The following is a 20,898-nucleotide window of genomic DNA, read 5'->3' on the forward strand; positions in this document are numbered from 1 at the left end:
TACTTACATCATTTCTCACATTTTCAAGCATATCTGTGGTATATGAAAGAAAATGGAATTGTGGGGGATCAGAGGAACTGTGGGCAACAACAGGAATTGTGGGAAATCATGGAGAATTATGGGTGACAAAGGGAACTATGGGAGATAATAGGGATTTGTGGGAAACAAGGGGACTTGTGGGAGAAAACATAGAATTGTGGGAGACGGGGGAATTGTGGGGGGGACCAGAGGTATTATGGGTGAGAAAAGGGAATTGTGGGAATGATCAGAATTCTGGAAGAGAACAGAGAATTGTGAGAAAGCATGGAGAATCATGGGAAATAAAAGGAAATTGTGGGAAAAAACAGGGAATTGCGGGAAATAAGTAGACTTGTGGGAGACAACAAGGAATTGTGGGTGACCAGTGGAATTGTGGGAGAGAAGAGGACTGTGGGAGAGGACAGAGAATTGTGGGAAAGCATGGAGATTTATGGGAGATGAAGGGAATTGTGGGAGATAATAGGGGTTTGTGGGAAACAAGGGGACTTGTGGGAGAGAACAAGGAATTGTGGGTGACCAGTGGAATTGTGGGGGAGAAGAGGACTATGGGAGAGGACAGAGAATTGTGGGAAAGTCTGGAGACTTATGGGAGATGACAGGAATTGTGGGAAAGAACAGAATTGTGGGGGACCAGTGGAATTATGGGAAACAACAGGAATTGTGGGAGTGCATGGAGAATCATGGGAGACAAATGGAATTGTGGGAGAACATAGGGAATTGTGGGAAGTAACTAGACTTGTGGGAGAGAACAAGGAATTATGGGTGACCAGTGGAATAGTGGGAAAGCCTGGAGACTTATGGGAGACAAAGGGAATTTTGGGAAAGAACAGAATTATGGGGGACCAGTGGAATTGTGGGAATCAGCAGGAATTGTGGGAGAGCATGGTGAATCATGGGAGACAAAAGGAATTGTCGGATAAAATAGGGAATTGTGGGAAACAAGAGGACTTGTGAAAGAGAACAAAGTATTGTGGGGGACCAGAGAAATTGTGGGGAAGGAGAGGAATTATGGGGAGACCAGAGGAATTTTAGGAGAAATTTAGAAGAATTTTGGGGTAGAACAGAGAATTGTGGGAAAGCATGGAGACTTATGGGAAACAAAGGGTATTATGGGAGAAAGCAGGAATTATGGGGGAGCAGAGGAATTGTGGGAAAGCATGGAGAATTGTGGGAAACAAAGCAAATTGTAGGAGATTATTAATAGAGAATTGTGGGAAGCAAGAGAGCCTGTGGGAGAGAACAAGGAACTATGGGAGAAAACAGAATTGTGCAGGACCAGAGGTGTTGTTGGAGAATATAGAGAATTGTGAGAAACAAAGGGAACTGTAGGAGAGAACAGAGTAGTGGGGGTCCAAAGTGAGTGTGGGAGAGAATAGAGAATGGTGGGGAACAAGGGAAATTTTCAGAAAGAACAGGGAATTGTGGGAAACAAGAACTGTGGGAAGGAACAAAATTGTGGAGACTAGGAAATTGTGGGGAAAGGGAAGAATTGTGGGAGCCAAGGAGTTGCGGGAGAGAATAGAAAATTGTAAGAAGAAAAAAAGACAATTGTGAGATAAAACAAGAATTGTCAGAGAAAGGAATATAATGGGAAAAGAGAGAATTGTGAGAGATAATGGTGTACTGGGTAAGAGAATAAACAATTGTCAGAAATAAAGGGAATTGTGAGAGAAACAATTGTGAGAGATAAAGGGAAAAACTGTGGGAAAGAAGAGACAATTGTGGGAGTGAATACAGAATTGTGTTTAAAAGGGAACTGTAGGAGATGTGGAATTCTGGAAGAAAACAGAAAATGGTGGGAGAGAATAAAGAAATTGGAGAGAACAGAGAATTATACTTGAGAGAGGGAACTGTGGAAAAGAACAGGGAATGTGGGACAAAAGGGAATTGTTGAAGTGACAAGGAACTGTGGGAGTCATAGGGAAGTGAGAAAGGGAAGGGAGAACTGTGGCAGCAAGTAGAGAATTGTGGGGGAAAATAGAATTGTAGGAGAAAAGAGGGATTCTGAGGAACACAGAATCGTTGGAAAGAAAGAATAGGGAAGTATAGGAGACAAAGGAAATTCTGGGAAAGAATGGGGAATTCTGTAAAGCATCAGGGAATTGTGGGTGGGATAGAAAATTTGGGGAGACACATGGAATTATGAGAGGGAGCAGAGAATTGTGGGAGACATGGAGAATTGTGGGAGATCATGTGGAGAAAAAACAGAAACGTGGAAGACAAGGGGAATTTTGGGAAATAAAAGAATAGTTGGAGTGATGTAGAATTGTAGGAGAGAACAGGAAATCATGGAAAAAATAGAGAACTGTGCTTGAGACAGGAAATTGTGGGCAATCAGTTGCATTTCCATACACTAATATTGAACTATCAGTAAGAGAAAATAAGAAAATAATCCCATTTATAATTGCATCAAAAAGAACAAAATACCTAGAAATAAATTCCACCGAAAAGGTGTAAGGCCTGCATATTGAAAACTGTAAGATGTTAATAAAAGACACAGAAGAGGACACAAATAAATGGAAAGACATTCCATACTCACGGATTGGAAGAATCCATATTGAAGAACCCATACTACCCAAAGCATTCTACAGACTCAGTGCAATCCCTAACAAAATTCCAAGGGTATTTTTGACAGAAATAGAACAATCCTGAAGTTTGTATGGATCCACAGGAGAACTTGAAAAGCCAAAGCAATCCTGAGAAAGAGTAAAGCTGGAGGCACTTCACTTTCTGATTTCAAACCACATTGCAAAGCTTTAGCACTAAAAACAGTTTGGTACTGGCACAAATACAGACATATAAAAAATGGAAAAGAATCGTGAACCTCTTAATAAACCTATGAATGCTTGCCCAACTGACTTACAACAGAAGACCCAAGACTATACAATGGGGAAAAGACAATCTCTTGAATACATGGTGTTGGTAAAACTGGCCAGCCACGTGCAGAAGAATGAAACCGAACCCCTATCTTACACCAGACACAAAAATTAACTCAAAAGGGATGGAAGACATGAACATGAGACCTGAAACTATAAAACTCCTAGGAGCAAACACCAGTAGTCCGCTCCTTGACATCAGTCTTGGAGATAATTTTCTTGGATTTCACACCATAAGCAAAGGCAACAAAAGCAAAAATAAACAAGTAATCAAGTAAAAAATGAACATCAACCTAAATGGCTTCTGCACAACAAAGGAAAGAACCAACAAAACACAAAGGCAACCTACAAAATGGCCAAAAACATTTACAAATCAGGTATCTGGTAAGGCATTAAGAGCCAAAATATATAAATAGCTCATACAACTCAAAAGCAAAAAAAAAAAAAAAAAGTCCAATGAAAAACGGAGTAGACATTTTCCCAAAGAAGACCTAGATGGCAAATAGCTACACAAAATGTGCAGAACAGGGACGCCTGGGTGGCTCAGTCAGCTAAGCTTCGACTCTTGGTTTCAACTCCGCTCATGATCTGGGGTCCTGGGATCCAGCCCACATTGGGCCCTGCGGTCAGCGGGAAGCCTGCTAGAGGATACCTGCCCTTCCCCTCGACCCTTCTCCCCGCGCAGGTGCACTTGCGCACGCTCACTCTCTCTTTCTCAAAGCAATCAACAGATCTTTTTTAAAACAGTGCTCAACATCATTAATTATCAGGGAAATGCAAATCAACCCAACTAAGATTTCACTGCACAGTTGTTGGAATGACTACTCTCAAAAAGACAAGAAATAGCCAGTTGGGTATGGAGCAAAGGGAAACCTTGTGAACTGTTGGTGTGAATGTAAATGGACGTAGCCAGTATAGAAAAATTACGGGGGTGCCTCAAAAAATTAAAAATAGGGGTGCCTGGGTGGCTCAGTCAGTTAAGCGGCCGCCTTCAGCTCAGGTCCTGAACCCAGGGTCCTGGGATCGAGCCCCACATCAAGGTCCCGCTCAGCACAGAGCTTGCTTCTCCCTCTCCCTCTGCCTGCTGCTCTGCCTACCTGTGCTCTTGATCTAGCAAATAAATAAGTAAAATCATTTTTTAAAATTCCCCAAAAACTTAAAAACAGAACGTCTCTATGATCCAGCAATTTCACTGGGTAATTATCCAAAGGAAACGACTAACTCAAAAAGACACATGCACCCCTGTGTTCTCTGCACCATTATTTACAATAGCCAAAACACGGAAGTAAACTACATGTCCACTGACAGACAAATGGATAAAAAAAAGGTAACACACACAATGTAATATTATTTGGCCATATAAAAGAAGGCAATCCTGTCCTTGGTGACATGGACAGACTTTGAGGGCATTTTGCTAAGCGAAATAAGTCAGACAGAGAAAGACACTGTATGATCTCACTTACATGTGGAATCTAAAAACAAAACAACAACAACAAAAAAAAAAAACCAAACTCATAGATAGAACATACTGGTAGTTGCCAGGGGCTGGAGGTGGAGATGGGGTAAAATAGATGGAAGTGGCCAAAAGGTACAAACTTCCAGTTGTAAAATAAATTAAGTCCTGCGGATATAAAGCACAGCATGGTAACAACTGTTAACAATGCCGTCTGAGACATCTGAAGTTGCTAAGACAGCAGATCTTAAAAGTTCTCATCGGAAGGAAAAAAAAATTATTAACTGTGTGGTGACGGATGTTAATTAGACTCACTGGGGTGATCATTTCGCAGTATTCACATATATCCAATCATTATGTTGTACACCTAAAACTAATCAAAAATTATATGTCAATCAAAACTCAATTTAAAAAGTATTTCTAAAACCCACCACAAAAGTTATGGGAAAGACAGGGAGTTACGGAAGAAACAGAGAATCACAGGAAACAACAGAGAATTGTGTGAGACAGGGAACTGTGGGAAATCATAAAATACTGTGGGAGACATGGGGAATTCTGGGAAAGGACAGAGAATTGTTGGAAGGGGCATTGTGGGACAACCGGGGAACTATAATGGGAGGAACAGTATGAGAGAGCAGAGAATTGGGAAAGAGAGTGGAGATTGGGGAGAGATGGGGAATTATAAAAGAAACAGGGAATTATGGGGGGGAAAGGAGAGTCAGGCACAAGACATGGAATTGTGGAAGCTCTAAGAAGTACAAAAGCTGCACTTTGTAAACACTAAGTAACCAAAGGTTTGGAAAGGAGACTTATTTTACGAGAACCAGTCCTAACTTCAGTTTGTAATTATAAAAGAGCTTCAAATTTTCCTAAACCCTTGGGTCTGACAGCAGGAGTGCATATCACATTACCAAAGGTTCGCAAACCCACACACACTGCCTTGTCTAGGCAGACAGACATATATGTAAACATACTCACATAGACTGACACACACACGTGTGTGTACATGTACACACGCAAACACACACACATACAAGTATATACGCACAAATTTCAAACATGATCACAGAAATAAACTAATAAAATGGTTGGGAAATTTTTAAAATCTCAGGAAAAATAAAACAAGATGAAAAAGTGACAGAATAATAGAAGAAAATTAGAGTGTCAGTCAAGAAATCCAACATTTGAGGAAGAGAGGTTCCTTAAAAGAGAAAGAGAAACTGGAGCAAGTTACCAAGAAAACTAATAATACAAGAAAATATCCCCAATGGGAAGGTTATAGGTTTCTAGAATGAATGGTCCATCAGGTGCCCAGCCAATGAAAGCAAAGAGGTCTGTATCAGGGCACATCTTTCCAAGCTACTAGAAGAAAGAGAAGTTAATAATATTGTTGAGGGAAAAAAAAGAAACAACTCTTAACTTTTCAACATCTGCAGTGGAAACTAAAAGACAATGAAGCAACCGCTTAACAATTCTGAGAGAAACGTTTCTAAACCTGGAATTATATATCCCACCTACTAATCACTTGGGAGGGTAAACCAAAAACAGTTTCTGATTTTCAGGACCTTGAAAACTGATGTGCTCCCAAAACAATGCAAAGAAGGATACAGGATATCGAAGAACCAGAGCTCCAACACAAGACAGGAAAAGGTCAAAAGGAAGTCCTAGAAGATGATGAGCATAAGTCACTTCCAAACAGTTTAGAATTAGGCAGTGGCCGAAGTGAGCTGCTTATCTGAGTGAGGTCTCAAGGGGAAAAGGGGAAACATACGCAGTAGTTGACATATTTAAATGCATTGGGAGGAGGAGTCTTACAATGCAGACAGAAAGCTTAGGGATAACCTAAAAATCTAGACAAAGGGGGAAAAGGCAAGTATTAAATTCTATTGAAAAACAATCCATCTTTGGTCCTAACAAATATTTTCACAGTCACAATAATAGAAATACTAAACTGTGATGTATCCAAAACTGTGTAGCTATTGGCGCAGGAGAGGGACACATGTGGTTTGAAACATGAAGGAAAAGTAGAAGAAACAGTGAAGGGGCAGTAAGTCTTTGGGTAGAGTGGGAATTGAGGGTGAAAGCGTGCTCCCAGTCTCCCTAGCCACATACAGCTCTCCTTCAACACCCTGTTTGGTAGCTCTTTTATAAAGCATCCTTGTTACCTCCTTCCTTCCTAACCACTTTTGGCACATGACCCTAGAAACAGTCACTTCTTCCCTTTTGCCTCCAAGAGTCTGCACATACATACCCTGGGATGTAAATACGGTTATTTGTTAGCATGCCCGTCTCTCCCATCACCAGAGAGCGTGGGGCCTTTCTGTGCCATGTGCCCCTGTGGATTGTGGTGAAATCTCTGAGTATCTTCTCAGAGTAATATTTTTATGTGCGTAAAACAGAATTAAGAAATCACTTAAAAATTAGTAGATTGAAACAAAATTATCCACATATTTTAGAAAAACAGATTTTGATCGTTAAAGGTCAGGTTCCCCAGGAGATATACACTGATATAACATAGATTTTAAAATGCTGTCTTGATCCACTTTGAAGGCCCTGCCTAGTGGCTGGTCCATTCCCTTTTTTGAGCAGTTAAGTCCACACTTGCCAACCACCTCCCGTGTTGGGCTCTCATACTCTGAACCACTATACGCTGTGTGCCTGCCCCAGAGCCTGCCTCTCCTGTTTCTTCCCCGTCTCCCGCTGGCTCATGAAGGATCTAGTGCTCCTGCATGTGGCACCCCACCGTGTGATGTATACCCCTCTCTTGGGATCTGGGAGCATAATCAACTGTTTATTCAATGGCAGTTGTTTCCTGATTCGTTGACCTCACCAAATCTAAATAATAATTAATAATTAAACTTATTAAAATGGTTGAGACTCCAAGAAATGTGCAGCGGAGTGCTCTCATACACAGGAGAGTCACGGGAGGTCTAGGCAAAGGGAGAAGTCGAGCTGTGATGCAGTCACCATGGAAGTCTCAGCCACTGACACTGGGGGGGGGCCTTCTGAGGTGACCTCCTTGAGTCGAGGGCCTGGGGGTTATGTGCCCTTGCCGAGGCCATTTGGAGGCAGCAGCCTGTGCTCAGGGAGGGGATTGATTTTGCCTGATGCAGTTCTCTTTGGCAGAGGACAATTCCTGGGGAGAGACTCAGCTCAGCGGTATCAGCGGCTAACAGCCCCCAGCACCCTGGAGATGGTGTGCAGGCCCTAAAGGGCCATCTGGGCATGCTTCACAGTTCCATCACAGTGTATCACAGATACAGAAAGGCATATGCCTCTTAGTAACACTTTTAAGTAACAAGATGAAATTATCTTAAGACAGAAACAACCGTCATTTGCGACAATTTCTCTGTGATTTCTATTAGTACTGCATATTGCTAACAATTTGTGCCTGCATTCCTGGTGGAAAAAATACTAGATTTCTGTTAGAGGTAAGTGAAAATACAGACCTTCAAGTCCGCACACCCAGTTAAGAAGGCCTTGGGAGCCGGAACCTTGATTTGTTCATTTTGGGATCTCCAGAGTCGGCCACAGTTCTGGACTCCTACTGATAGTACTTGAGTCATTGCTATAATTAAAGCTGATGGGATACAGCTTAAAAGAGAAAGACTTTTAAAACTAACACCTCCAAAGCAACCCTTCTACGGCTTCAAAGAGCTAGAGTGGACAGCCTCGTTCTATGGAAGTCTCGGGCTCAGCCCAAACACTCCCTGCCCGCGCTGGCTTGGAGGGGCGGGGCCAGGGACCGGCACTCGCACTTATAGGTCGAGGCGGGAGGGGGCGGGCCCGCTTCTTCGGGCTCGACGGAAGCCCTTCCTTTTCAGTCCTCGCCCCGCCTCCTGTGCGCCCGGAAGTCCCGCCTTCGGAAAAGGAAGTAGCGGTGCGCTAGGGCGCCAGCGGTGACCGCGACGATAGCGGTGACCCAGAGAGGAGAAGGCGGCCACGGTTTGGCGGTTAAAGGCGGGGCCGGCTCCTCGGAGCGGTTCGGGACAGGAGTCAGGTGCGGAGGAGGAGGCTGGCTGAGGCAGGTGGGTTTCGGGGTCCCGGGACTGGAACAGGTGGGACGCGGAGGGACCGTGTGAAGACAACTTTGGCCGCGTTTCCCCCGCGGAGGTCCTTTCCTTCCTTCCTCGAATTCGTTTTCGCGCGGTACCCTGCCCTGATTCCCACTTCTTTTCTAAGCCTGGGTCTGAGGGTTTAGTCTGGACTCCCCTCTGGGTCACCACGTTTAGGGCTCCATGTTCCCCAGACCCACGCTCTCTATCCGTGACGTAGTTTTTTAGGGACCCCATCACCTCACCCCCAAAATCCGCGCATCTTAGAAACGTGACCCTAAAGAATGGTGTGGTTTAGATTTCACACTGTTATTTCCCAAAGGGTATACATTAAAGCTATCTCTTGAAGTGGATACCCTGCACTGTAGATTTACATCAGAATGACGAGGAAGTAAGACCGTTGGGTAGATTAAGGAGGGTTGGACAGATTAAGAAGACCGAGGGAGTTGTCGGAGCCCAGGCATCAGCATTAACCTGTCTTTCTGCTTTGGCACGATTGAGTTTAGAATTATTTGGATTCAGCGCGTTGGTTCCAGCCATGGGTTTGTCTGCATCTACCCCTGCTGTTGCCGTTCAGACCTCAAATGCTTCAGATCATCAGACAGCATCCCCGCCTTCCGGATGTCCCATGCATGAAGGGAAAATGAAAGGTAATTGACCCTTTGTCTAGCAAATAAAAACAAAAAAGAATTCTTGAAAGGGTTTTAAGGAAGAGGCAGCACAGCACAGTAGTGGGGCGAAGTGAGTTCTGTCCTTATGGTGCTACTTTCAAGGTATGTGACTATAAACAAGTTACTTTTCTAAGTCACAACCTGTCATCCAAAAGGTGAGGATATAATAATATTTCACAGGGCTGTTGTGACAATTAAGACAGTGCACGAGAGTGAAGTGGTGGCTTCATACATTAGCACTTACCCCTCAAAGTTTGCAATCAGAGGTTCTCAACCTGGGTGGCCACACCCATCCCCTCCAGGGGGGGACATTCGGAAATGTCTGGAAACATTTTTGTTGGTCAAAACTGAGAGGAGCTGGTGCATCTAGCAAGTAGAAACGAGGAGTTCTGGTAAACATCCTGTAGTGCACAGTGTACCTCTGCAACAAAGATCTCCTGGCCCCAAATATCAGCAGTGCCAAGGTTGAGAAACCTTGGTCTAGATCTGTCTCTATCTACTAAGGCAACTTTACACCCGTTGCATTATTCATCTTTGTAAAAGTAAGTCATCACTATGGCCTTCCTGCTGTTTCCTTAGCTGCAGAGGCGAGAATGGAAAAGCTGTCTTTTATTCCTCACTGGTCCACATTTGCTTTAGATGTTTTATATAAAAGTATGACCAGAAAAACACTTTCTTGCCTTGTACTCTTTGATTCCCTTGGTCATTCAGCAAGAATTTACCCACCGCCCACTCTGTGCCAAGCACCGGCTGGTTTTGTTTCTGCACCGAGAGATAGCAGTGCATAGAACACAGAAATCCTTTTCCTGGTGGAGTACGCATTCTCATCCTCGTACTCCAGTGTGGTTAGGTTTTCTGTCTATTTTATATTCACAAAACTTAAAAACCACACAGTTAGTAAGTGGCAAAGCCAGCAAAAACTCTGTGACCTTGGACAAGGACAGACCCAGTGCTTTTCCAGGGTTCCCTCTGTACAGGAAGAGTGGAGACAGAGTTGGACAGAGCTGTTGTCCAGTTATCTGTGTTATCTGTGCTGAGTGTCCCCGGGTGGATCATAGAGCCCTGAATGTGGTTTGATTTCATTTACTATGTATCCAGAAGCGCTGTCGGTCAGATTTGTTTGCAAAAGTAAAGAATATGGATATCTGTAGGCGACTAATGGGGTTCCTGGTTATATGGAAAACGTAACAGTATTTTCTCACGCCCAGCTGGGATCAGTGACCATGGAGAGATGGGCATTTTGAATGGTGGAGTGGAAAGCTGGTGGAAAAGTCTCCCTTCACCCCTCAAGCGGACAGCCGTACAGGGTCCTAGGGAGTAAGGGTCAGCGAGGAGGAACAGAGGAATGGAAGTGAAAAGAAATTTGTCTTTGGTGTGTATGGGCATCTAGCACATTCTTGGTGTCACTGCTGCTGCCTAACGCAAGGATCCCTTACTGGGGCAGCTGTCTTCTGGGTCATGGCTCTCCAGGTGCCTGCCCCCTCTCGATAGCAGAAGACCCGTTTCTCAGTCCCCATGCTTGCTTCCAGGAGCACCCTGGATTCTTGGGTGTCAGCTGCCCCTCCTGCTGGGCTCTTGTAGCTTCACACCTTCCCTCTTAAGTGGCAGCGGGTCCCACGTGGACTATGGACCATTTTCTTTAATATGTGCCTTTTCTTGCTAAGTGCTTGCTATTCACTGATGGGGAATAGAACGCCATCAAGGGGTAGCTTTCTGTGCCTTGTATCTGTCCTGGAGCAAAGCATAAGCAGGGCACCATCTGGACTTGTCTCCAGGAGCCTTTTTGAAGGCTCCTCTGCTCAATTCCATCTCCCGTCTCCAGTTCCTGGGGGAGGGTGTTGGTAAGCCCAACGTCCTGTGTCCTGGTCAGGCCGGGCCTTGTCTGGACTCTGAATTGAAAGTCAGGGAGACCCGGTAAAGCATGGCTGGGCCTCTGCTTAGTCTGTTTGGTGACAGCTCACTGCCGGGGACCCGTGTGGGAACCTTCTCACCCATCGCTAAAACCGTGCAATGAACAGTACATTTCTCTTGCAAATGTTGAGGTTTTTTTGTTTGGTTGGTTTTGGTTTAGTTTTGCTACAGGCATGACACGATAAGGGAATGGGTACCCATTTCTATTTCAAGGGGAAAGTAAATTTATAGAACCTTCCCCTCATCTATAGGATTTTAGAACGTTAGCTGGTTTAGCCCTTGGCAGCTTGGAACAGTAGAAAGCTGGCTTTGCCTTTGATGGTGATCACTGGTCAGAAAGCCAGCTCTTTAGGGCCGGGATTGAGAGAGCCAGATGTCCTGCCTTTGTGGTGACACTGTTTTTGACTTGATTTATTTCAGGCTGTCCAGTGAGCGCAGAGCCATCTAAACCAGCTTGTGAGAACAAAACGAATGCCGTGCCTGCCCACCAGGATCGTGCGTACGAGTATGTGGAATGTCCTGTTACGGGCGCTGTGGCTAAGAATAAGGAGAACCTAGATCCTTCTAATCTGGTAATTTACACTCAGCCCCGCTTCTGGAACTTTTTCTGCAGAGATGTTTTTATGGCCTCCTAAGACAGACTGCTGACTGCTAGAATTCATTTTTCTTTCCTTTTAAAATAAAGAAGTCTGATATTCCGTCCACACTGAAACTCCTGAACGCATCACTAATCGGAGTTTCAGAGAGTGCCTCGTAAAGGAAACACTGATCGCGAAGTGCCAGAATAGATTGACTGGAAAGAAGCCAGAGCAAAGGGATTTTCCTTTAGGGATAATAGAAGGCAGGGAAGTGCCGTTAGGGGTTCTGCAACACTGGGTAAAGGTATTTCTGGTCCTCAGAAACCTCACAGGCACGATGCCTGGTTAGGGCTCTGTTTTCTGGCACAGCCAGGTGCCAGCCTGTGTGAGAGTCACTGCTGTGGCGCAGCATCAAGTGGCGGCCACCAGTGGAATGCCACTGAGAAAGCAAAGGCGAGACAAGCATGGCCTCCACATTTTGTAATAGTGTAGGGAATGGAGGTTTCCTGTTTGAAATCACATTTTAATGGAGAGACAGACATGTTCGGATCCGTACTCTGGAAGGCCAGAACGGGGTGCTTTGAAGGCCAGAGTTGGGGCACCTGGGTGGCTCAGTAGTTAAGCAGTCGTTAGCAGATTGCTGATGTACAAGCGTGGGACAAAGATCTTTGAGGACTGCTATTCTGTTAGTTAACATCTTGTATTTGTAAAAGTAAAGCCTGTACTCAGTATATAAGCAGTTTCAGATTGACTTTACCAATCTTAAAATTTGACCACAGGGTCTTATATTTGCAGATGTGATATAAAACCCAGAACTTGGACTGCATAGTTAAAATTATTTATGCCTAACATTGAGGTGTGTGCCTTAAATATGCTTCCACAGTAGAGTTTGAATGACTACTGTCTCATCCATTTGTGATTGAAAGCTGCCTTTCTGTTTACTTTGAGTCTTGTACATAATACTTTTTTTAATAAACTGCGAAATAAAACATTTTAAAACTGAAAAAAAAAAAAAACTGAGCTGCCTTCAGCTCAGTTCATGATCCCAGGGTCCTGGGATGAAGCCCTGCATCAGGCTCCTGCTCATCCGGAAGTGTACTTCTCCCTCTCCCACTCCCCCTGCTTGTGTTCCCTTTCTCACTGTCTCTTTCTGTCAAATAAATAAATAGAATCTTTTTTTAAAAAAAAAAAGGCTAGGGTTATCCAAGGTGTTTAGAAATCTTGGCTAACATTTGAAGGAACCAGATATACTTAGTCTGGAAGAAAAGGGCGGTGGGATTGTGTGTGTGTGTGTGTGACAACATACATGTCATATATATATGTACACGCATGCACACACACATAGAACAGTACCATCAGCTGGGTGGTTTGTAAAGGACAGACATGCCATTCTCAAAGTTCCAGAGGCCGAGAAGTCCTATTGGAAGGTGTTGGCAGTTTCCGTAAATTTGGAGGGACACGAACATGCAGCCGCAACAGTCAGTAATGAGCTTGCCAAGCTATAAGGAAACTGTTGTGTTGGCGGACAAGATCAGGATCTCCCCACCTTTAGCACTGTTGAGATGAGGCTGGGCAGTTCCGTGAGGCGGGGTGTTGTCCTGTGCTCTGCAGGATATTAGCAGCATCCGTAGTCGTCACCCCCAGATGCCATGATTCCCTATTTTCTCAGTCCCGACCACCTAATGTGTCTCCGGACGTCGCGGGAAGTGCCACCGTAGGACTGCTGTTCTAGATAATCTCTCATAGCCTAGTGGGCCTTTTGGAATCCCACAGACCTGGACTCTTACTCATGGGATTGTTGCCTGTAGCAAGAATATTAATTAATACTAGCCAGCATTGCTTCTGGAGACATCTGTAGCCCTTGCGCTGGGCACCACACGCACACCCCAGTAATCCTCACGCCCGCCGGCAGCCAGGGGTGTTAATGTCCCCATGTTCAGAGCTGAAGCCACCGAGAATGAGCGAGGGTGCAGTTCGCCCCACATAGCTCAGCGGGGAAGCAGCGGTCCCCAGTGAATCCCAGCTGCCTCTGACCTGTCCTTCAGCCCCCTGTGGTGACGATGCAGGTCACGTGCTCGCTGTGGCGCCTGACGCACCCAGTTCTCCCGCGGCCACCGTTCGAGCTGGGGCCATAGCGTGACTTAATAGTAAACGGGCATCTGCTGGATCTTCAACCTGGAAACACAGAAGAAGTTCTAGGCCCGGGGTTCTCAGCCAGGGATGGTTTTGCCCCTGGGAGGACATGGGTTGTCACAGTGTGGGAGGAGGGATCCAAGACAGTCGAGACCCGGGGAGGTTGCTGAAAATCCTGCAGCGCTCAGAACAGACCCCCATCACCGAAAGTTGTCCATCTCCAAATGCCATCGGGGCCTGGGGTGAGAACCCTGGTCCAGGGAAGGTGTTCGCACAACAGTGTTGCTGCCCCTGGCGTCTGGGAGGAAGGGTTCTTGCCCCCCCTTCCAGTCCACCGGTGCGGTGTCGCTGCTCGTCTCTCTTGTATTCAGCCCAGAGACTGAGCATCAGCCAGATCCTAAAGAGTAAAGAATATCTAAAAAGAAAGTGAGGGCACACCTGTACTTTATGGTGCTGTCCCTCAGAAGAGTGAACAGTCATTTTTGAAAAGCTCATCGTAGAAATGTTTACAGAAACGTTGGCAGTCACGGTATTAGTTTTTACTTAATCCTTGGGGAGAAAGAGACAGAAAACTTAAGCACAGTGTGATTTTACCATCTGTGAGAACTTCAACAAGGAGAAACTTTGGAACTCTGGCTCTTCAGAGTGGCCAGGTTATCTGAGAGAGCTGAACTTTTGCCGTCACTGGCGTCATCGGGACCTGTACCCTGTGTGCAATGCGCTGCTTTCCAGAAAGTCGTTGATTAGTATTGTTTGTTTCTACTTTACGTCCTGTTTCCAACATTTTAAAAAATCTGCTTAATTTCTTTAGATGCCACCGCCCAATCAGATGCCGGCCCCCGATCAGCCGTTTGCACTGTCTACTGCAAGAGAGGAGTCATCCATTCCGAGAGCAGATTCGGAGAAAAACTGGGTGTATCCTTCCGAACAGATGTTCTGGAATGCCATGTTACGGAAAGGGTGAGTGAGCGTCTTACTGAGGGTATAAATTGGCTCATCAAATTCATCTGAGAATTAAATGTTAAAGATGTTTTCATCCCCAAACACCCATCAGTATATAACATTCAACTGATTTTTCAGACTTAAAAGAATTTAAATTCAAGGCCAGTGTATCAGCTGGGATTTTCCAGAGAAACAGAACTAAGAGGATGTGTGTGTCCTTATACATGGAAAGAGATTTATTTTAAGGAATTGACTCACGTAATTATGGAGCCTGAGAAGTCCCACGGTTTGCAGTCAGCAGCCTGGCGACCCAGGAGGAACTGATGTTTTCATTCCAGTCCAGAGGCAGGAGAAACCAGGGTCCCGGTTGGAAGGCAGTCAGGCAGGCAGAGTTCTCTCGTGCGGGAGGTTCATTTCTGTGTTGTTTAGAGCTTCAGCTGCTCAGATGAGGCCGCCCACGCTACGCAGAGCCCTCTGTTTGACCCGTTCCAGTGTTACTCTTGTCCACAACACCCTCAGACACACCCAGAATAATGTTTGACTAAATACCTACCCCCCCTACGGACTAGTCAAGTTGACACAGAAGAAACCCATCATAGCCAGCAGTCGTTTTTAAAAATACAGTTACATAAACTACTTAGAAAAAGTTGAGGAATCCCTAATCAGTGGTACTTACTGAAAAAGTGTCCCCTTGTGGTTCCTTGATACGTGAGTGAGTGGGTTTTGGTCACTTGGTGAAATGAATATGTGGGATGGCTTTATGGCATTCTCGGTAAGGGTTTGGTAAGTTCTGGCAGCCGTTCTTTCCTAGGTGGAAGTGGAAGGATGACGATATCAGCCCGAGAGACATGTATAACATCATCAGGATTCACAATCAGAATAACGAGCAAGCTTGGAAGGAGATCTTGAAGTGGGAAGCCCTTCATGCTGCGTACGTATGTTTGAGATCTTCTAAAAAAAACCATCCTTCCAACATCTGTCTTACTTCATCTCTGCTTTCTAGAGTTTAAACCTTTTATTCAAACAACGTGTCACTCTAATACAACATTTTAATTATTTATTTATTTATTTTTATCTTATTTATTTATTTTTTAAAAGATTTTATTTATTTGTCAGAGTGCACAAGCAGGCAGAGTGGCAGGCAGAGGCAGAGAGAGAAGCAGGCTCCCCGCTGAGCAGGGAGCCCGATGTGGGACTCGATACCAAGATCCTGATCATGACCCAAGCCGAAGGCAGTGGCTTAACTGACGGAGCCCGCCGGCATCCCTCTAATACAGCGCTTTCGGCAGCAGGCCTGCTTCAGTGACTGGCGGGGTAAACTGCTCCCACCCAGCTGTGTGAGAGGCAAGCATTTCACTGTGCTTGTGGATTCGGTGGGTCCCAAGTGCAGAAGGTACAGAGCAGGGATGGCTTGTCTGTGCTTCCACCGGCTCGGGCCTCATCCAGGTTCTGATCAGGGATGGCTTGGCAGCGCTGGGCTGGAATCCTCTGAAGGCTGGACGGTTCACTCGTCTGCTGATTGGTGCCAGCTGTCAGCCAGGACGCCTTTCCCCAGCCTCTCACTGTGGCTGCTTCAGCTTCCTCGCACCATGGTGGCTGGGTTGCCAGAGCTAGAATTCCAGAAAGCTCCAGGGAAGCTGCATCTCTCTTGATGACCTGGCTTCAGCTGTCCCGCAGGCCTGCCCAGGTTCAAGGGGAGGGACCTTGGACTGCACCTCTCAGCGGGAGGAATCCTGCGGTGCCTCGGGAGGAATCCTGTGGTGTGTGGAGGCGCCGCACGTGGCCTGGGAGATGGCACAGTGCTCTCCGCCCCAGGGCTGAGGAGAAAACCAGTTCTGTTCCCGTAGCCCTATTGACTCCCCAGTAGGATTAAACATCAAGGGTAGTCTTAGCCCGTGGGCCTCCTCCTCAGAGGGACTCGGTGAATGCAGTTGAGTGTTTCGGCAGCGATGGACCGTCAGTCTGTTGGAGTGGTGGTCCTCGCGCTTGAGCTGCGTCGGCGTCGCCTGCAGGTTTATTGAAACACTGAGTGCCGGGCCCCCACCCCAGGGTTTCTGATTCGGTAGATCTGGGCTGAGGCCCAGACTTGACATTTCCATAACAACATAGATGCTCCTGGTTTGAGGAGGCCACTTTGAGAAGGGGTGGGGAATGTCAGCACAGATAGCCAGATTGCATTATCCCAGGCGGATTACATTTTAACTTCCTGATAGGAGGCGCCTGGGTGGTTCAGTGGTTAAACGTCTGCCTTCGGCTCAGGTCATGATGGTGGAGTGTGGGGGCCCAGGATGGAGCCCCACATCCGGCTCCCTGCTCAGTAGGCAGTCTGCTCCCTCTCCCTCGGCTCCTCCAGGTTGTACTTGCTCTCTCAAGTAAACAAGTAAAATCTTTATAAAAATAAAAGATAGGGGCACCTCGGTGACTCGGTGGGTCACTGCCTTCGGCTCAGGTCATGATCCCAGGGTCTTGGGTTTGAGCCCCGCATCGGGCTCCCTGCTCGGCAGGAAGCCTGATTTTCCCTCTCCCACTTCCCCTGCTTGGGTTCCCTCTTTTGCTGTGTCTTTCTCTGTCAAATAAATAAAATCTTAAAAAAAATAAATTCATGATAAATTGTGGTTAATTTCTTAGCAAAAGTCCCCGGAACGATTTGGTGTAGATGTCCTGTTGTTTTTTTTAAACACCTGGACTCTGAGTTTCATTAGTAGCACTTGCTGGATGTGGATGGCCAGACACCAAGCCCAAGAGGGGTCCCTGTGAGGAGGGAATGCCGCAGCAAGCAGGACCCCTTCTCGGGAAGCCGAGGGCAGCGGCACTCAGAGCTGCCCTGCCTCCGGCTCACTAGTGACGTGAGCTGCGAGGGTGGGACGTATGCCGAGCCACAGCCCCGCCAACCACTTGTGGCGGGACAGAGCAGAGAAGACAGGCGAGGACATGCCACTTTGACAGTTTCAGCCCCCCTTCTAGTCATTTTCCAGGGTCCCTCAAAATTAGGTCAGCCTTTTGAAGACACCTGCTGCAGCTTTCAGGGACCCTCTTGAGCAGAGATGCTAGTGAGTCCTTGATAAGTCAGGAAGCAAAGTGACTCTGATGGGCCTCACAGTAGGGCTCGGGCACCCTCGGGCCTGTTCTCTCCCACCCACGTCCTTAGGCCGGTAAGGCTGAAGTCTCTCCTAACGGTGATGGCAGCTAACCAAGATCCGCCCCCTATCCCGTACTTACTTACTTAAAGGGCCAGTGCAGCATGAATTTCATTTGTTAGGGATTCTTGCAGCATTTTTCTTCATGAAGCCTTGTTCATTGGTTTCAAATGAAAGAAAAGTAGATTTTCATTTATTTGTTTCAAAAAATCCAGCTGCAGGGTGTGAAAGTCAAGTGTAATGCTCAGTACTTCACATTTCTTTTCTTTTTTTCCCCTGAGAATATGCCTCTCTATCCCCCCCAGCAGACGCGAAGTGCACTTCTGCCTCCTGGGAAGACGCGGATGCTCGGAGTGCCGGGGAGGGTGGGATGCACTGGATCCAGGAGCAAAGAGCAGCATTTTTACCGAATAGGGACATTTCTTTGAGCTGTCCTGAAAGTTCCCTCACTCTGTCAACATGAAATTATGTAAAATGCATGCAGAAAACTGTGTTGTTAAGAGACGGCAGTGCCGCCTTTCTCAACGGAGGGGAAGTATTTTAATAGGCTTTTCTTGTTTGGGACTTTCTAGGGAGTGTCCTTGTGGTCCATCATTGATCCGGTTCGGAGGTAAAGCGAAAGAGTATTCACCGAGGGCGAGAATTCGGTCCTGGATGGGGTGAGTGGCGCTGCAGAAATGTTCCCGGCCAGTCCTCCACTCGTGGCACCCAGGCCAAGCAGTCTCAGGACTGCGGGGCCACCTTCCAGAATGTACCGGCGCTCAGCCGGAGAGTCCTTGCTCTCCCTCAAGTTTGCCCGTCGGTGGGCGGGCTTCTCCGGGCGCCGTGCGTCATTCCTGTCTGATTGTCGTCGCCCTGAGTTGAGTTGCCTTCTGTGTTCTCGGAACCGCCCTCTCCCTCCTGTGGTCTCTCTGCGTCCCGGCACTTAGTCACCGCCTTTCCTTTCCGCCTAGGCCGCTTCTCAGCTCGCACTTGGAGCTCTGCAGCATCTCCGCGACCTCCCCGGCCTCGGGCTCTTCCCCGCTGACCGCGTTGCCTTTGTAGACAGATGAGCCGTCGCCTGACCTGGGCTCCGCACGGTTCCGCGGCCCCGTCTTCCCCTGAGCCTCACCTGCCAGAGGGAGGTCCGGCGCCCGGGAGCAGGCATCTCATGCTCAGAAACGTGTTTCATTTCAGGTACGAGTTGCCTTTCGACAGGCACGACTGGATCATCAACCGCTGCGGGACGGAAGTGCGGTACGTCATCGACTACTACGACGGCGGGGAGGTCAACCAGGACTACCAGTTCACCGTGCTGGACGTGCGGCCCGCCTTGGACTCGCTCTCGGCCGTGTGGGACAGGATGAAGGTCGCGTGGTGGCGCTGGACGTCCTAGCCGCTGCTTCGCCAGAGATGGGGAGATAGAAACTATTTTTTTCCGAGCAATACATTAAACTATTTCCCCAAACTGAATCGCTCTCGTGATGTAAGGGGGGCGAGGCTGCCTTTCGCGGCCCGCAGCGAGGGTGCCCCGCGCCACGTTCTTTGGTTTTTACTCTCCCCAGTTTCTAGCGGGTCGTTGGAGGTTTCCTTCCCACTTGGCTTAAGTGGGAAGCAGTCCCTTGGTTTCTCCTTCAGCCGTGGTATTGCCTGTGTATTTGATCTAGAAAAGTGAACAACGTCTGAAAAAGAACGTTTGTCGTGTGAAGAGAGCTGCTTTTCCCTTCCCGGCTCTCTGGGGTCCGTGAGACGCACACCCGGAAGCCCGTGTTCTGCGGAGGAGCTTAGCTGGCCGGGGGTTGGAACCAACACTGTGCGTCACAGATAAGTGGTTCTGCTTTGGGAAAAGTCACCAGCGTCTTGCTGTCCCTGCAGGAGTAGCGCGCCCTTAAGAAAACGCAGAGCTACCCGCTGGCAACGGACTCCGCAAACGGAGGGGCATCTTGGCTCCGAGTTCTCAGCGGTGAGAATTTCTCAGGCTGGACTTTGTTCTAGAATAGTTCAACGCCCCCCTGGTTTGAGGATGCACGTGCATTGAGATCTATGTTTTCACTTTTTAAAGACTTTAATTCCCACTATCCTGCTACGAACCGCAGCTCCCAGCAAGCGAGTCTCGTTGCCCGCGGCCCCTGACCCGTTTCCCCCACGCCTGAGCCCGTTTCTCCTCCTGCCCGAAGCCCGCCTCCCCCCCGCCCCCGCCGGCCTCACCAGAGCCTTGAAGGCTGGGCACGCATCATAGCAGCAGGACGGTCCCTCTCGAAAATGGGATTCCGTTTTGTTGAATGTTAGGGTTCAGAAGAAGAGTATTTTCCCTAGATACACGGTGTTAGCATCAACTCGCTCTCTCGGGGCAGATGTTCTTTTTTAAAAGCGCTCTAAGTTTGCCGTCGAAATCAACGCCAGTGTGATTCATAAACCGGTTTTTCTCCTTACAGCAGCATGTTCCCGGCGACTGTCGGGGTTTTTCTTAAGTGTCGATAACATTTCGATTTCCTTGGAGTCTAGCGTTAGGTTAGCAGAAGGAACTGGCAGTCTGGAGTGATTCGGTTGGTACCGATTTCTTTGTTGTGTCAGTTTTGTGTGCTGGTTTCAAAATCCAACAACTTGAAGCTCTTCTACATGTCAAAATATTTGTATATTTTAAAATAAAATAAAGCTGATAGTTGACAGGTTTGGACTTGAAGAGTTACTTTGCGTGTCGCAGTCCTTTCTACAGAGATGATCTTTGCAGAAGTCAGGCTGCAGTCTCTCTTCTGGCGGCCATTCTCCCCTCACCACGGTTCAGACGGCTGAGAAAAGGAAGTACTGTTGCCATATTTTGGGGGGGGGTCTCAGTGCTGCTGGATAAGTATAGGATGAGGCATCATAATGGGAAAGTGGTATAACTGGAAGCTGGAAATTGAGCCACACGCGGGCACCACAGTTCTAAAGAGCCAGACTAGTTAGTTCCTGAGAAGAGCCATGCCGGCGGGAAACTGTCAAGCAAAGCCAAGGACAAGGTCACGGGTCGCTCCACCTTCCAGCACTTCTGGAGAAGACAGCCTACTAGGTTTCGGAGCTCGGGGGCCAGATCGTGCTCAGTCCGGGGGTCAGTACTTCCCTCCTCTGACAGGAAGTCTCATTT

At 47.2% G+C, this 20,898-nt stretch overlaps 1 protein-coding gene and 1 long non-coding RNA gene across 7 annotated transcripts in view; one reads left to right on the forward strand and one right to left on the reverse strand.

Annotated features, from left to right (window-relative positions):
* The window catches only part of LOC116582969, a 37,054-nt gene extending 21,579 nt beyond the window's left edge, over window positions 1–15,475 (reverse strand). For 2 of the 3 annotated variants that reach the window (XR_004282569.1, XR_004282568.1), the window contains exon 1: window positions 15,335–15,475. This is a non-coding gene — a long non-coding RNA (uncharacterized LOC116582969). Of the gene's footprint in view, window positions 1–7,817; window positions 8,049–15,334 lie in introns of those variants that run through there. The other variant, XR_004282567.1, reaches the window with a different exon arrangement.
* LOC116582968 (cytochrome c-type heme lyase) lies at window positions 8,224–19,246 on the forward strand. Of its 4 annotated transcripts, none has more exons than XM_032330859.1 (7): window positions 8,225–8,426; window positions 8,930–9,073; window positions 11,426–11,577; window positions 14,528–14,676; window positions 15,470–15,589; window positions 18,368–18,454; window positions 18,972–19,246. In XM_032330859.1, exons 2-7 carry the CDS (start codon window positions 8,962–8,964, stop codon window positions 19,168–19,170), a joined length of 819 nt encoding a protein of 272 aa, XP_032186750.1. In that variant the 5' UTR covers window positions 8,225–8,426; window positions 8,930–8,961; the 3' UTR covers window positions 19,171–19,246. The 4 variants fall into 4 exon arrangements, with proteins under 4 accessions (XP_032186751.1, XP_032186750.1, XP_032186748.1 ...); XM_032330857.1 differs by having other exon boundaries at window positions 8,225–8,396; XM_032330858.1 differs by having other exon boundaries at window positions 8,225–8,368.
* The last annotated feature ends 1,652 nt before the right edge of the window (window positions 19,247–20,898 follow it).

Source organism: Mustela erminea, chromosome X (genome assembly GCF_009829155.1).
Source record: "Mustela erminea isolate mMusErm1 chromosome X, mMusErm1.Pri, whole genome shotgun sequence".
Classification (NCBI taxonomy): domain Eukaryota; kingdom Metazoa; phylum Chordata; class Mammalia; order Carnivora; family Mustelidae; genus Mustela; species Mustela erminea.